Raw genomic sequence first — 12931 nt, 5'->3', positions numbered from 1 at the left:
AAAATATTCAGTGCAGGAATCTTCAATTTGAATGAATTATGTACATGTATGTTGATATGTGAATGTCTTTCCTGCTCATCCCCTGTCTCCATCCATCTCTGGCTGGTTGTCTGATCTCGCCATACCCCCTCTGCCCCAACCCCAGGAGCTGCCAACGTGTCTGCCTGTGAGCCAGGGAAGGTGATAGCCTACAGGGGCGCCATGAGCGAACTGGAGTGCCAGCAGTGTCCGGCGGGATACATCTGCACAGAGGACAACGTCCTCCCCCAGCCCTGCACCCCTGGTAAGAACAAGGGGATCCACAGTGCTACCCCTGCCTGACTCCTGGGGTAGCCTCCACTTGAAGAACTGCTAATGATTGCCATGAAATTTCAATAATTCAAAAATTCATACATGTACTTTTATAGCAAATTGCAGGTGTAAATTTGTTATTGTTTCCTGATCCAAAATCCAAAATATGCATCTACACAGTGTATGTCCCTCAATTTTTTTTCATCTCTTTCAAGGATTTTTCAATTATCAAAGAAAATAATCTTATTTATTATGTGAAAGGTATGGAAAAGATTACTAGACCCTGCAACAGCAAAATTAACAATGCACAAAAATTTCTGACAAGTAGCAATGCAGGAAAATGCTGTATCTGTGTACAAAAATCTCAGCAGTAAGAGGACGTTGTGGTTGATATGAATGTTTTGTTTCTCTGCAGGTTACTACTGTGAGTTTAATGCTGATCCCCAGCCCTGCCCCAACACAACATTCTCAGCAGAGTCTGGGGCCACCAACAGTAGCACCTGTCAGCCGTGTCCAGCGGGATTCTGGTGTAACCAGCCAGGTAGGATAGGGTGGAGAGTGGATTGACAGAAGGTTTAACTGAGACAGAGAGGAGGAATATGAGGAGGAGAGGAGGGTAGAATGTCTGATAGATAGTCAAATGAGAAGAAGAAGTTGCGTGAGTTGAAAGCTACAACATGATAGTTGTGTGTTGGGAAAGATAGACATGAGTGGGTGAAGAAAAGTAAGTGGCGAGATTGACAGAAGGTGTAGCTGATTGAGGAAGCCTGGGAGGACTGCAGCATAGATTATCGAATGGATAGGTGGGAAGAAGTTACGTGAGATCAAATGAGTAAAAGAGAGATGCCTACCAATAAAATTTTATCGTATTTAGTATGATAAACAAAGTGAAATACGATAATGCGATATTGCCTCTAAAAAGTACAACTTTTCATGATGCCAACCTATATGATTTTATAGTATTTAGTATGATAAACAGAATGAAATACGATGATGTGATATTGCCTGTAAAAAGTACAACTTTTCATGATGCCAACATATATGATTTTATAGTATTTAGTATGATAAACAGAGTGAATTATGATAATGCGATATTGCCTCTAAAAAGTACAACTTTTCAGCTTTCAAAAGAAAAAATGAAGCCAGTTTAAACCACAGAAACCTGCTTCATCACATAGAATGGTGTACTACTAAATTTTTGTGCACCATTTGATCGGGGAAACTTTTCCCAAAATCTTGGTCTAGTTCTTGAAGTAGCACTCCAATTTGTGAATAAGCGCCCAGTTTGAATAGCTTCTCCGTCAGCCTGAAATTTTCTCGATCCCATCGTAGGACCTAGTGGGGAAACCACTTACGAACCAAGTGCTGAACCAAGTAACGATGCAAAGTATGCATGTGTCAATATCGTGCTACAGTTTGTAATTTCCCAAGCATGCTGTTTTCAAGCTAGTGGAGATCAGACGCACTGTCATAATATCAGACTGTTTTCCCCAAGCCGCAAAATAACCCGCCAGTTTGAATTTCGACATGCTGAAGCCATGCCCACTTTATGATATTGAAGAGAAGATGTACAGAAGGAGAGATACAATGTAGAATCTCACCTGTCTCGTGTTATACGTTGCAGCAGAGGTACATGTACGGTCCTAAGATGATTAAACTCCAGGAAAAATGAAAACAAAAACAAACAAATCTACAGTGCTGTGAACTCTCTTTCTTTCCCTGCTTCTCTCGGCCAACCAGCTTTCACGGATTTCACCGTGTCGCCATGCCCGTCAGGTCACTACTGCCCTGAGGCAACCCCAGAACCCCTGCCTTGCCCCCCAGGAACCTACAGGGGTGACGTTCAGGCGGAAGGTGAGTTAAAAGTAGTATTTTTTCCCCAACTGATATAATTTACAATGTGTTCATCATTTCTTAAAGCATAATTATGTACACTGTATAACCTGCTAGCAAAAAGGTTACCTCTGATAACAACAACTGTTTGATTTAAAAGTGGTTGTACATGTATGCTTGTTGCTCTGAAAATCTGCAGCATAAGACCTCATTACACTTGTTAGTTGCCACAGATCCAGAGAACTGTCGTGTTGATATTTTTTTCTTTCTTTTTTTTCCATTGGTGCCAGAGATAGCAAGTCATCCATTATTCTACATGGCTTCATAATTCTGGATGAAATTCATAATTTTGTTGTGTTCATACCGAACATGAGACTTCTGCCAATGTTTATTATGTCTAATCTGTTTGTTTTCTGTTTTCTATTTGCTGTGCAGGTGTGATGGACTGTACCATTTGTCCAGCAGGGTACTATTGTCCCAACGACACCGCCAACATGTTTGAGATTGAGTGTGATGAGGGACAATTCTGCCCCGAGGGAGCCTGGGAACAGAGGGACTGCCAACCAGGTGAGACACAGCCAAAAAATTAAACAAATAGACATATATACATACACATGCATGTGAAGCTGCATATTCACATACAGAAATACATGCATGGGGACATGCAAGTACAACTGTAAACGCAGACATGCATGCACATACAAGATTTGTAGGTCTTGATATTGTGGAACTTTGATGAAGTGTGCAAATGTATATATCAAACTAGAAATCAGCAATGACCTGAAATCAGTTAACATAGTTTTACCAGTAAATCTAATTTATGGTTTAGATTTACTGTATATGGAGTAAAGCAAAATAGGCATGCATAACTTTTGCTTGCAAGTATCAGCTTGAGGTTATTATTATACATTGTACATGTATGTTTGTTGACGTGTGCAATGTGTAACACGTACAATTTATGCAGAAAAAATTGCACAGACCATGGACTATTAGATTTAAACTACTTTCGTAAATTCTGGCCAATATGTCTACTATTAAAGAAATGATTGTAACCTTTTCCTTTTGGCTGCCACAATCCTGTCTAGGTTACTACTGCAACCGGTCAATGACTCAAGAAAAGTGTCCACCTGGCTACTACTGTCCAGTGAGGTCAGCCTACCCAATCCCGTGTCCAGACGGTCACTACTGTGGGGAGGAATGTGGCTATCTGAATGACACCAATGCCCCCTGTCCAGGTATGGTGTTGATTTTGATTTTGATTTTGATTTTGATTTTGATTTTGATTTTGATTTTGATTTTGATTTTGATTTTGATTTTTTTGATTTTGATTTGATTTGATTTTTACATGGTTCTTGTGATTTACAGTGTAGTTTGACTTGTAAAAACATGCTTACAAGTGTGGTATGTACAGATGCTTATTTGCACTTTATTTTATATCCCTTTATGACACAAAAACATAATTGCCTAGTGTTCTTTTTTACAAGGTGTAATGAAATATGTTCCTATATCCACCAACAAAATATAAATGCCATTATCTTCATTTGCTGGTAGGATTACAAGTGTATATACGTGTACACCACCGATTGTGTATCACATGTGCAGATAAACACAAGATACTTTGTTGGCTAAAAATGACTATTGGTATTACCAAATCAAGAATTGACACCACTTTTTCATCACATGAAAAATGATTGCATTGTGTTCTGATTTTTGTCTGATTCTACTGTGTCAATGCATACACTCTGTGTGTCGTTAAAATAATCAAGAATAGATTGGATCCACAATCGTTCATTTAGAACTTTGTACAAATAATTTACTCAAATTTTCTTGAAATGCAGATTTGTGTGTACTCATGATGAACTCATTCTGCCGCCAGCACATTATTCTGATATACGTGTAAGAAAATTAATGCAGAACCTGTTAATCCCAAATGGGGAATTGCAAAAAGAAGAAGAAGTCGGGTCACTTTTATCAGTGTAATGAAGAAGGACACAGGCTTTGATAGTGTTTATGAACTGAAAACAGCCATGTTACATTGTAGATAGACAGGTTTAGAGGTGCAACTTCGCTTATGGAACCCGAGTTGGCATAGACTGAAGCTTATACATGCCCTCCAATTAGTAGTTACAGTAGTTGTACTAATGTAGTTAATCCATCTGTCTTTTTTCATTAAACCCACAGGATCCATCACACCAGTCATCTGCCCTCTGGGGTACCGAGAGAAAGAAGGCTCTCCCCGCAGCACCTTCGAGGATACGTGTGAAATCTGTCCTTCTGGTTACTACGGCAACATGCCCGACAGGGCCAACTGCACCATCTGCGTTGCCGGCGTCGTCTGCCTGGAAGGGGCAACCACCGACGAGCCGCGGGCCAACGGGACCAACCACGGCGTGAACGTCACCAACTCCTTCCCCTGCCCCGTGGGCTACTACTGCCCGGAGGGGTCCTCGGAGGCCACGCCCTGCGGCACTGGGACCTACCTGGACGTGGAGTATGGCCAGGCGGTGTCGGACTGCCTGGTGTGCCCCATCGACCACTTCAACCACCTGACGGGACAAGGCGGCTGCTTCCACTGCGGTGGGGAGGCCACCACAGAAGGCGCCACCGGTGCCATTGAGTGCACCTGCAACGGCGCCAATGAGGAATTCCAGGTACAGTACCGTCATGTTTAATGTGTAACAAATGTACACAGAAAAACTGACCAGAAATGAACATTATTTATTAGTGAAAACTTGAGCAAAGAAAATGGCATTCCATCGGGATTCCAACCTGAGACCTCCGGATGCTAGCCCATTGCTCTACCGACTGAGCTATAGAAAGCCCTAGTTCAGTGTTCGTCCCAGAAACCCTAAATTCTCAATGCTCGAATGGGAATGGTCAGAAGCTATGGCAGTGTGTTTGTGTGTGACACACACGTACACACTTGCACCCGGCATAAACCTTAAGGGTAATTGTCCCCGCCGAACGAGTTCGAGCAGGGGACTATGAAACGGGCTCCGTACGTGTGTGTGTCCGTGTGTCCGTCCGTCCGTCCGTGTGTCCGTGTGTGCGTCCGTGTGTGATCAAAATCTTCAATTTGCTACTTCTCTGTCATTTATGAGCCAATTTTGATTCTGTTTGCTCTATATGATAGCACTACATGGGAGCTTTGAAACATCTACACAGAATTTCAGTCGTGACCTTTGACCTTGACCTTTGACCTATATTGTACATTTTGCTACAAAATGCTACTCCTTCGCCATTTCTAACCCGATTTCGATTCCATTTGCTTTATCTGATGGCACTAGGTGAGGGCTTCAAAACTTCTACACAGAATTTTGACCTTTGACTTCTTTGACCTTTGACCTTGATTTTTGACCTGTATTGTACATTTTGCTACAAAATGCTACTCCTTCGCCATTTCTAACCCGATTTCGATTCCGTTTGCTTTATGTGATGGCACTAGGTGAGGGCTTCAAAACTTCTACACAGAATTTTGACCTTTGACTTCTTTGACCTTTGACCTTGGTTTTTTTTACCTATATTGTACATTTTGCTACAAAATGCTACTCCTTCGCCATTTCTAACCCGATTTCGATTCCATTTGCTTTATGTGATGGCACTAGGTGAGGGCTTCAACACTTCTACACAGAATTTTGACCTTTGACTTCTTTGACCTTTGACCTTGATTTTTTGACCTGTATTGTACATTTTGCTACAAAATGCTACTCCTTCGCCATTTCTAACCCGATTTCGATTCCGTTTGCTTTATGTGATGGCACTAGGTGAGAGCTTCAAAACTTCTACACAGAATTTTGACCTTTGACTTCTTTGACCTTTGACCTTGATTTTTTACCTATATTGTACATTGGCTACAAAATGCTACTCCTTCGCCATTTCTAACCGAATTTCGATTCCGTTTGCTTTATGTGATGGCACTAGGTGAGGGCTTCAAAACTTCTACACAGAATGTTGACCTTTGACTTCTTTGACCTTTGACCTTGATCTTTTGACCTACAATGTATATAGTACATTTTGATACTAAATGCTACTTCCGGCGGGGACATATTTTACGCACCGCGTAATTTCTACTTTTCCTTGTTCAACTTGGGGATAAATGCGAGGGATCACCGAAGTGATGCAGCTTTTTGCGTATGTAACAAACGCGAACAGAAAAATTGACCAGAAATGAATATTATTTATTAATGATTTATTAGTAATGTTTGATGTGTGCTGGGTTGATGTAAAGGCTTAGATTGATGAGTGCCATTGCTTTTTAGTTCAGTTTCAAGATATGATTTTTCCTCTTTTTTTTATTTCAAATTTTACATAGTGTGTTACTACACTCTGTATGAGTAGTCTGTGTATTACTTGTGTGTATGTTTTGATTATTGAATCTGTATGGTATTTTGATGGTGGTGCAAACAGGCACATTATAGTCTGTCAGAAATCTATCTTAAAACTTTGACTTTAAGCAATTATAGTTTTTGTTGTAACATATCTTAATCATGTACTTGTGTGTACTATGCATAGAGAATAACTGATAATTATTGTGCGCTGTAAAAATCTCTTAAGGTAATTTATCATTATCTTCAACTGCAGAGTAGCTAATCATTGTGATTCTAGATTGTGATGAACACTTTTCCTGTCCAATTTCAGTTCACGGACCGTACCTGTATCTGTCAGCATGGTTACACTTTGAAGGCGGACGGAAACACAGAGAGCTGTACAAAGACGGTCTATGAACAGTGTGAGACCGGAACATACCGGAACCAGGCCGGACAGTGCTGGACGGCTGAGGAGTGGGAACAATACTGCAGATATGAGGTGAGATCATGTGATCATTTGGAGGGAGAGAAGGAGGGATAGAGGGAAGGAAAGAGAGAAAATTAAGTAGATAAATAGATACATAGATAGATAGTTAGGTAGTGTAGGTAGGTAGGCAGATAGATAGATAGATAGATAGGTAGTGTAGGTAGGTAGGCAGATAGATAGATAGATAGATGGATAGATAGATAGGTAGATAGATAGATAGATAGATAGGTAGATAGGTAGATAGATAGATAGATAGGTAGATAGATAGATTGATAGATAGATAGATAGATAGATAGATAGATAGATAGATACAAAAATAGATGGATAGATTAATAGATAGGTAGATAGATAGGTAGGGAGATAGATATATAGATAGATAGGTAGGGAGATAGATAGATACATTGTAGATAGATAGATAGATAGATAGATAGATAGAAAGATATATAGATTTAGATAGATAATAGAAGGAGGGATAGAGGAAAGTAGAGAGAAAGTTAGATACTAGATAGAGAGATAGGTAGAGATATGGACAGATAAACATATAGTCAGATAGAGAGAGGTAGATAATACAATTGTAGATAGAGAGATAAAGAGAGGTTGAAAGAGAAAGAGAGATATATATCTGTGATGTGAGTGAGTCTTTATTACCTAAACAGGATGATATATAATATACATGAATAATGGTAGATATATATTGGCAACATAATTGACAGATCTTCAAGTTGAAATATATATCATATGTTCATCTCACCAGCAATGTCGCACCCCAGAGGACTACATTGGCTTCACCAAGGGAACACCCAACGACTGCCAGTGTGTGACTGATGACTTGGAGGAGATCTGTAACAGGGAGTGCCAGCTGGCCCAGGAGAACAGACTCACCCTCGTCTGCGATGACCCACCCTACATCGCCATCACGGATGCCAACGGAAACCAGGTTAGGGGTCACACTTTTAGATATCACCTTCATGACCTTTGACCCAATGAAATCCCATCTGGGTCGCGATGCATAAAGAGATGTAATCAAACAGGATGTCAGAAAATCAAACCTTAGTCAGGTATCAGCCAATCAGAATTGAGTATTTAGAGACTTGTGTTTGATTTTCTGACATATATTTCATCTCAAATGTTATGCAACAGGGCCTTGGTACTCATTTATGGTCACATCAGAAGCTTAGGGATGTAACTCCATTGACAGTATTGATAATTGTATACTCCTGGGGCAATGTATTTACAGACTGTTTTAATCAAAAGACACCAAAGGAGTTCATCCAGTTATTACCATATAAAATCACCCAAGCAGACTCTACTGTGCCATGTCCTCAATCATCTCATTGGCAAATTACACAAGGAATACTTATTTCTCTTTTTGTCTGATTTGTGCACAGAATCTCTCTGTGTCATCAATTTGAATGTCAGATGTACTTACGTGTATATGTACTCCTACTCTATGCTACAGCTGCCAATGTTATCACTTGTTTAACTTATTCCTACAGTGTAATCGGAAGTCAGGCAGTATCTGTATCAGGGTTACTGTGAAGTGTATCACATATTTCTTGAGTAAGTAGGCAATCACAACTGTGAGCCACATACTGGCTGAGCACCATCCTCTGGAGGGTCACATCATGACTTACAGCGTTCTACCTCTAACCGAATATCAGAGTGTCTAATGTCAATGTCTAACATTAATATCTCACTGTATTATTTGAAATGCTGATAACCAATCACAATTTTCTTTGAACTGATATATTGTTTCTTTGTTATCTTCTGCATACGTGATACAGACTCGGTTCTCGACAGACTCGCTTTCCAAGGTCATAAATTCCCGGAACTCCATTTCAGCTGACCAATGTACAACACTAGATGGCAGCACACAGAAGATCAATCTGGCCATTTGTGACTGTAAGCCACACTCTTTTCTACCTTTTACCTCATCAGATATGAATTACCTTTTAGTCAGAATCAGTGTATTACTGTCTGCTACAAGCTTGAATATATGATGTGATAACTTACATGCACTCAGTGCATAGGAAAGTGAATACTTGCCAATATTGTTTCAAAACTTGCATTGTTTTCTATCCAAAATGTCACCTACAAATGTAATGCTGTTTATGCATTCAATTTTATGTTCATACAATTGTAACTTGCTATATCTTTTTTTTGTGCATTGTATCTTCTACAAGAACTGTTGTTGAATTTGTTTCTCTATTTGTGCATTTGAAATAATGCAAATTTTTGTGTTAGCGAGGGAAAGAAAAATAGAGAATCAAATTTCACTTAACCTGGTTAAACAGCATATTCATGAACCTTACTCTACTAATTAAGGTGCAGTCTAACTTGTACTAGTGCTATCAGTAAGTTAGGGTAGTTGTAATTAATTGTGTAGTTTGATTTATGTGTGAGGTGGATACACGTAAGTTGGAAGATATTGTTGCTTTGAATTAGTTTTCAGTCATTCCTTTTTTCATAGATTGTAACAATTATTGCTGTATTTGCTGATTTAGCAAAAGAAAAAAAATGTTAGCCACATGTTTGATCAGATATATTTGCTATTGAGAAAGTAACCAATCCTGAATACTTTTATTGCATAATATGTAGTAACAGATCATCGCTTTAACCCGTTGAGGACGGTTTGATTTTGCTACAACATGCATTTCCCATAGACGTTTGCCCGAGTATACTCGAGACTCGTCCTCAACGGGTTGATGGTCCCAGTGATATGGAAGTACATGTAGCATTCTATCCTTCAGGAACCATGTAAAGATAGAAAGTCCTGAAAAATGTTACAGCAATCTTCTACAAACCCTCAACATTGAATTGCTCCCTTCCACAGCTGATGGAATGACAGGAGCGTACAATGCAGATCCAGACAGTCTGTCCGAACTTCTGCAGTCCAACACCAAAGAGGGCGCCACCAACATTACGGGGGCGAACACGGCTCGGCGCAGACTCCTCTGGGTCAACGAAACGGTGAGGGACGGACGTCGCCGCCTGCTGGCCACTACTGAGGTCGGTGGCAACAGTTATACCGGTATCAACAACCCGACGGTGTGCCTCAGGTATGGGGAGACCATGATGTTCACCGTGGACAATGACAACTATCCAGTATATGACAGGTAAGGAAACATGTAAGAAAAGTTTTCCTGGAATTATTGGCAGTGTCAAAGGTCATATCGCCTGGTGATTATCACCTATTCTAACACCTTTTTCTTTGTTTTGCCTTGGCTGTTTTTCAACCATGAAATATTGTTTCTGATCTTCTTGCAAGTTGAGAGTAATACCAGTGCAAAAAAACAAACCTGCTGTGTCCCCTTAACTGGGACCCGAAGACTCTTAAGCAGTGCTGATATGTTGCCATGGAGCATTTTGATTGTCACATACAGCACTTTACCCTGTCTCTCTCTCTTATTGTACCATTCTAGGGAGAATCTATACAATACCAATGAGAGGTTCGATTATGGCGGATTCCGTGAGCTCGCCGAGCAGCAGACCCAAGTGCAGACGTCAACGACTCTCTTTGCGTACCGCTTTGTCGACCCTGGTGTCTACGTTTTCACTCTCAGCAACAACACAGCAAAGAAAATGGTAAAGATTCAGAGGCAGAAATGAACCAAGAATCATTGTATATGTAACATTTTTACAAACAAATAATCGTATATATGTCACAAAGTAGAATTTTTGTGAAATCTTAACCCATTGAGGAAGAGCTAATTTTGCTATAACACACATTTCACATAGACACCTGAGTATACATCATGTACTCACAGGGACTAGTCTTCAACAGGATTTAAACATCACCAATGCACATAAAAATTTGAACATGGGGTATCAAGTATTCAAGAAAGCATCATTGATGTAAAACAAATCGAAACATTTGATAGGTTAAAGGAACTTCTCAGGGTAAATCCAGGCAGAGGTTAGCCTTGTCTTGTTTTGGGGGCATTTGTGACTGTGCACCTCAAAACGAACATAAAGTCGCACACACTGATTTTGCGTGAGGACTGAAAATAAGCGAAATGGGTCAACCTAGCCGAACTTGACTTTTTCATATTTTCTGAAAGAGCAGGTCTTCTTTTACATTATGCTAAAATTTGGTATCATAAAACGGGCAGGAAAGTGTGTTTTTTAGCAGTTTATCTCGAACATTTTTGATAGAATAGTGTGATTAGGTGTGTCTTCAGAATCCCTTTTTCATTTCTGAAAAACCTTGTCCACACTCTTCACTTTCAACTCTAATAACTTTTGAAAGGATAGTGCTACTGCTTTGAAAGTTGGCATTAATTATGGACAGAATGTGTTAATGAGGCATGCTTAATTTCAGTTTAATCTGATAATCCCTTCATTGTTGTTACTCCAGTGGTTTACTTCCTGTTTTTTGTCCCATTCATCGCACAGCCAGCACCGTTTGGTAAAGATTAAGCGCTTGAATAGACACTGTACTTCAGAGTCTCTTTTCTCAGTTCACACTTTTCCTGACGTTGTGCTTTCTTTCCAATATTTAGATAGGTTAGGAGAGTCCATTTGATTTGAGTTATACATCATTTTAAAGCTTAAAGTCTACTCTTTCAGAATATGGTCTTAACTAAAAATTCATGTCTGGTGACTTTTTGTTTGTTTTGAGGTGCACTGTCACATTTGGTGATACACGACTGATGTGTACAAAGCGTTGGTTGAGAATGATAAGGATGCTAAGTTGCCACTGAAGCCATGTCCCGATGAGTCGCGAGCTGTCAGAATTTGTCAGTATTGATAGAATTTGCACTAGATATTTGCAAAGCTGAAATCCCACCATGAGCATATTTTGTGGGATGATTAGATTGCGATTTATTTCCTCCCTGCTAATGGCGGATTTTTGTCTCATTCTGTCCTGCAGTACATCCGTGTCATGGCAGAGAACGCCCAGTGCTCCGAGGAGGGTCCCTTCTTCCCGTCCACGCCCCGTTACATCATCCAGAATGGCATCTCGCTGGAGTCCGGCATCCTCCTGGCCCCAGACTGGATCACCATCGGTCTGGTCCTGGGTCTGAGTGTCCTCCTGTCCATCCTCCTCATCCTGGCATTGGTTCGTATCCATGGCAACCGCATCATTAGCATCAGTATCATCATCATCATAGTTGTCATCCTGTCTCCTTCCATCTGCACTTAAATGCTAGAGCTGTGTTCCTTGATATACTGATATACATGTAATTTGAAGTGGAAGCAGAAATGTTATCTATTTAAATGAATGATTCTTAAATTCTTTTTTCTTATAAACACAACAACAGCAATGATTCTAGTGTTGACTTGTTTTGTGATTGCAGCTGATTGACAAGTTGCAATAAAATTAGAAATTTACACCAAATCTTGTGTCGGAGGATATTGATGAATGATATGGTGTAATTATTTCTCTTTTTGTTTGTTGATAAACATTTGGTCTCAGTGTAGGGTATTGAGCTTTTGAATTACACTTATTCTCGAGCATGGAGAGAGATGGAATTTTTCTTTTCGTCATAATTGAAATAGGGTTGAAATGATACCAGTTGTTTGGAGCAAAGGTCTTTGTCTTCCACAAATTTTCTGCCCCATTAAAAGTAGATGGTGTATGTACATGTTGTATCTAAGCGTTGGTTTTTATAACCTCACATGTACTACACGTTTGACCATATTAGATCAAGTTTGATTTTTTTTCCCCATCTACCGGTTTGTGTCTTGATGTTGCAGTAGTTTATAAATCTCAGCAAACTTAACGGTTCCCTTTTCTGCTACCACAGATGCTGTTCCGTAAGTACGGCTGGCAGAAGCAGCGCTACGTGCGCCCCAAGTTCCGGGGCCTGACCACGGCTAATAACCTGGATGACCTCTCATCCAAGGGGTCAACCGTTCATCACACCAAGAAGTACCACCGTGCCCTGGAAGCTGGCAATGCTGAGGCCGAAGAGGGCGCTGTACCAGGTACTAATGACAAAATTCAAAATATATGACATATTACACACTAATTGAATAGGACAGTCATGTATTAAAGTGATTTATAAAA

General features: G+C 40.1%; 1 protein-coding gene across 1 annotated transcript in view; it reads left to right on the top strand.

The window, feature by feature from the left end:
- LOC139743198 (uncharacterized) overlaps positions 1–12931 on the top strand; it is a 151072-nt gene that overhangs the window by 94085 nt on the left and 44056 nt on the right. The window contains exons 89-101 of the mRNA XM_071653697.1: positions 146–283; positions 707–832; positions 2032–2145; positions 2560–2691; positions 3210–3359; positions 4306–4775; positions 6763–6930; positions 7673–7855; positions 8703–8820; positions 9752–10034; positions 10341–10503; positions 11792–11980; positions 12669–12849. Coding sequence (XP_071509798.1) covers positions 146–283; positions 707–832; positions 2032–2145; positions 2560–2691; positions 3210–3359; positions 4306–4775; positions 6763–6930; positions 7673–7855; positions 8703–8820; positions 9752–10034; positions 10341–10503; positions 11792–11980; positions 12669–12849 — 2415 coding nt within the window. The remainder of the gene's footprint in view (positions 1–145; positions 284–706; positions 833–2031; positions 2146–2559; positions 2692–3209; positions 3360–4305; positions 4776–6762; positions 6931–7672; positions 7856–8702; positions 8821–9751; positions 10035–10340; positions 10504–11791; positions 11981–12668; positions 12850–12931) is intronic.

Source organism: Diadema antillarum, unplaced genomic scaffold, assembly GCF_040938485.1.
Source record: "Diadema antillarum isolate AM-2024a unplaced genomic scaffold, OU_Dant_1.0 seq00001057_RagTag, whole genome shotgun sequence".
Lineage (NCBI taxonomy): Eukaryota > Metazoa > Echinodermata > Echinoidea > Diadematoida > Diadematidae > Diadema > Diadema antillarum.
Note: the sequence above shows the minus strand (reverse complement) of the source record. Positions and strands in the feature narration are given on the sequence as shown.